Source organism: Arachis ipaensis, chromosome B03 (genome assembly GCF_000816755.2).
Source record: "Arachis ipaensis cultivar K30076 chromosome B03, Araip1.1, whole genome shotgun sequence".
NCBI lineage: Eukaryota > Viridiplantae > Streptophyta > Magnoliopsida > Fabales > Fabaceae > Arachis > Arachis ipaensis.
Window position 1 is genome coordinate 21,630,069 of NC_029787.2, and position 2,505 is coordinate 21,632,573.

The following is a 2,505-nucleotide window of genomic DNA, read 5'->3' on the forward strand; positions in this document are numbered from 1 at the left end:
TCATTACTATCATTATTACTACCATCTATTTGGGGCATCCGAGGACGTTTAGCGTGTGTTTTTTTGGTTTTGCTAGGAACCAATTACAAGTTACAACCTCAAGAGCTTCGTTGTTCATTATTCTTGCCAAGAGTATTATACCATATCTACAAATTAAAGGAACTCCTTGAGAGTACTGATCTTTTTTTTGGTGTTAATGTTAAAAGCTGAAAACTCTATCACCAAATGGAACAGAAAACAAAAGTGGAAAGTAGCTAAAGGAAATGAATTATCCCTTTTGAAATTTTAAATGATTAGGTGAAGATATATAAATAATATTATATTATTTATTATATTTTTATGCTATAATCAAATATAAATAATGTACCAATTAATAGTATCTGATATGCTTAGATTGTGGTGATTAAAGCCTTAGGGATTGATACAAATTAATTTGGATTTATAAAAGGGCGTTTTCTTTGCTCTGTGTTCAAACAGTGGCAAATAAGGTAGGTGAAATGAGCAAGTATAGCTTAAACCTTAGGCATGTAAAACAGAAGCAGCAACCAAAAAGGCCTCCCCTTGGAGCACCTTTTGGATTCAATGATGATGAAGAGAAAGATGTCGAGAGAGAAATCACTCTCCAAGGTAGCAAGAAAAAGACTCTTAAGATGCTTCTCTAGTGTAATAGAACTTGTGAATGACATGGTTATTATATTTTTTAGTTTATTTGTTTAAGTAAATATAATCTCACATCCTTGTGCGTGTGGGTGTTGTTGGTTAAACTTAAAGGTTGAGGGGCAGCAAAAGAAAGCCTTAGAAGAAGATCCAACTGTATTTGATTATGATGGAGTCTATGACAAAATAAAAGAGGAAGTTTCCCGCCCATTGATACAAGATCGCAAAGAGAGAAAAGTATGGTAATCATTTTCAGAATGACGTGATTTTTGTTCTATCAAATCATTTTTGTGGACTAATTTTCAGCATGTAGAATTTCAGCATGTGATTTTAGGTTCTAGTATTTTTAAAATTTTCCATATTCATTATCATGTCTTGGTTATCAGCTTGATTGGTAATGGACGAACGGTCTTGTTTTTCATTTTCTTCCATATTTCTTAATTGAATTGATGTACTTCTTTATGGTTCAATTCCTATATTTCCAATTCTCTATTTCTTACATATTGCTGACATAAAATTTTCATATTTGTATATAGGTTACAAAGGACTTTTTGCATGATTTTTATACAACCCTTGATAAAATTGTTGCACACGGTGCACAAGATCCTCGAGGGAGGAAACATGAGAATCGAGCAGAGCAAAGAACTGCAGAGACATGCGAAAGTGGAAGCCAAGGTAATCCATGACAGGGAAAGTGGAAGATCAAGAGGCTTTGGATTTGTGACTTACAGCAGCCTTGAAGAGGTCAACAGTGCTATTGAGTCCTTAGATGGCGCGGTAACCGGTAAGCATGCGAATCTAGTCCTAGTATCCCGTTTGCTAATCACAAATAACAATTTAATGAGTTTGAACTTGTCCATTTGTATATGTTACATCATATCATTGTTTGATTATTTTGTATTAGTTATTTGTTCTTTTGTTCTTGAAAACATGAAAAAGCTAATATTTCTGCATTTTCTTATTGCGACATGTATATACTTTTTTTTCTGTTGTTCTATGGAATCATGAGCTTCTCGTGACATGATTTCCACAATAATATGCGTCAAAGCATGGATGATGAATTTCGTGACATTGTTGGTGTTAGGTAATTGTTCTAAGATGCATTTGGAGCCTTTCTTTAATTAGCCTTTCTCTAAGATGTTATTTATTGGTTTTTTTTTTTGATATTTTTGCATATAATTGACAACATTGGTGAAACTGAAGGTTGGTGGAATTGGACATGTTTTTTGTGCAGTGGATATGCCAAGTCTTAGGTGTTTGTATTTTTCATTTTTTTTTTAATTTTCAATGTGCAACGAGGAATTGAGATGTGTAATGTATAATGAATTTTATAGAAGCAGTATTATATTTGTACAGCCAGATTGAAACATCTCTAAAGAAGTGAGTGAATACGTACTTTTATATGATATTGTAACTGAGCTTTTTTCTTTGTTACTACTAAGTCATGTTTTAAAGCTATGAAATAGATAGAATAATATTTGATCAAACTCAAAAGCTGGGCTATTATTAGGTTAAGCTTGGCTAAAATAAAAAAATAATGAGATTTATTTTAGCATGGCGACAAAATTAGTATTCTAAATTTCTAACTAATATTCTGGGGAAACATTAGCGACATACTCATTATTGATGATGGTGACAAATTAAATATTCCATATTTGTGAGATACCTATCGATTTGTTACTAGCCTAAAAGGAATCTGCGATGAATTTTTGCGATAATATTGCAACTAATTGACTACATTATTTCCTAGCAAGTTAGTGTAATTCTATTTTCTTATTTAGAATAATTTTGGTTTAGCGACAAAATTCTTACAGATTTGATTAAGGATTTTCAAAGATTAGTTATAGA

General features: G+C 31.9%; 1 protein-coding gene across 4 annotated transcripts in view; it reads left to right on the forward strand.

The window, feature by feature from the left end:
* The window catches only part of LOC107629862 (nuclear speckle splicing regulatory protein 1-like), a 3,356-nt gene extending 1,268 nt beyond the window's left edge, over positions 1-2,088 (forward strand). The window contains exons 2-6 of one of the 4 annotated variants that reach the window (XM_016332799.2): positions 478-627; positions 772-899; positions 1,194-1,441; positions 1,667-1,741; positions 1,861-2,088. In XM_016332799.2, the coding sequence (XP_016188285.1) occupies positions 583-627; positions 772-899; positions 1,194-1,441; positions 1,667-1,741; positions 1,861-1,910 (546 nt within the window). In that variant the 5' untranslated portion in view covers positions 478-582 and the 3' untranslated portion in view covers positions 1,911-2,088. Of the gene's footprint in view, positions 1-477; positions 628-771; positions 900-1,193 lie in introns of all 4 variants that reach the window. The other 3 variants (XM_016332800.2, XM_016332798.2, XR_002358989.1) reach the window with 3 other exon arrangements.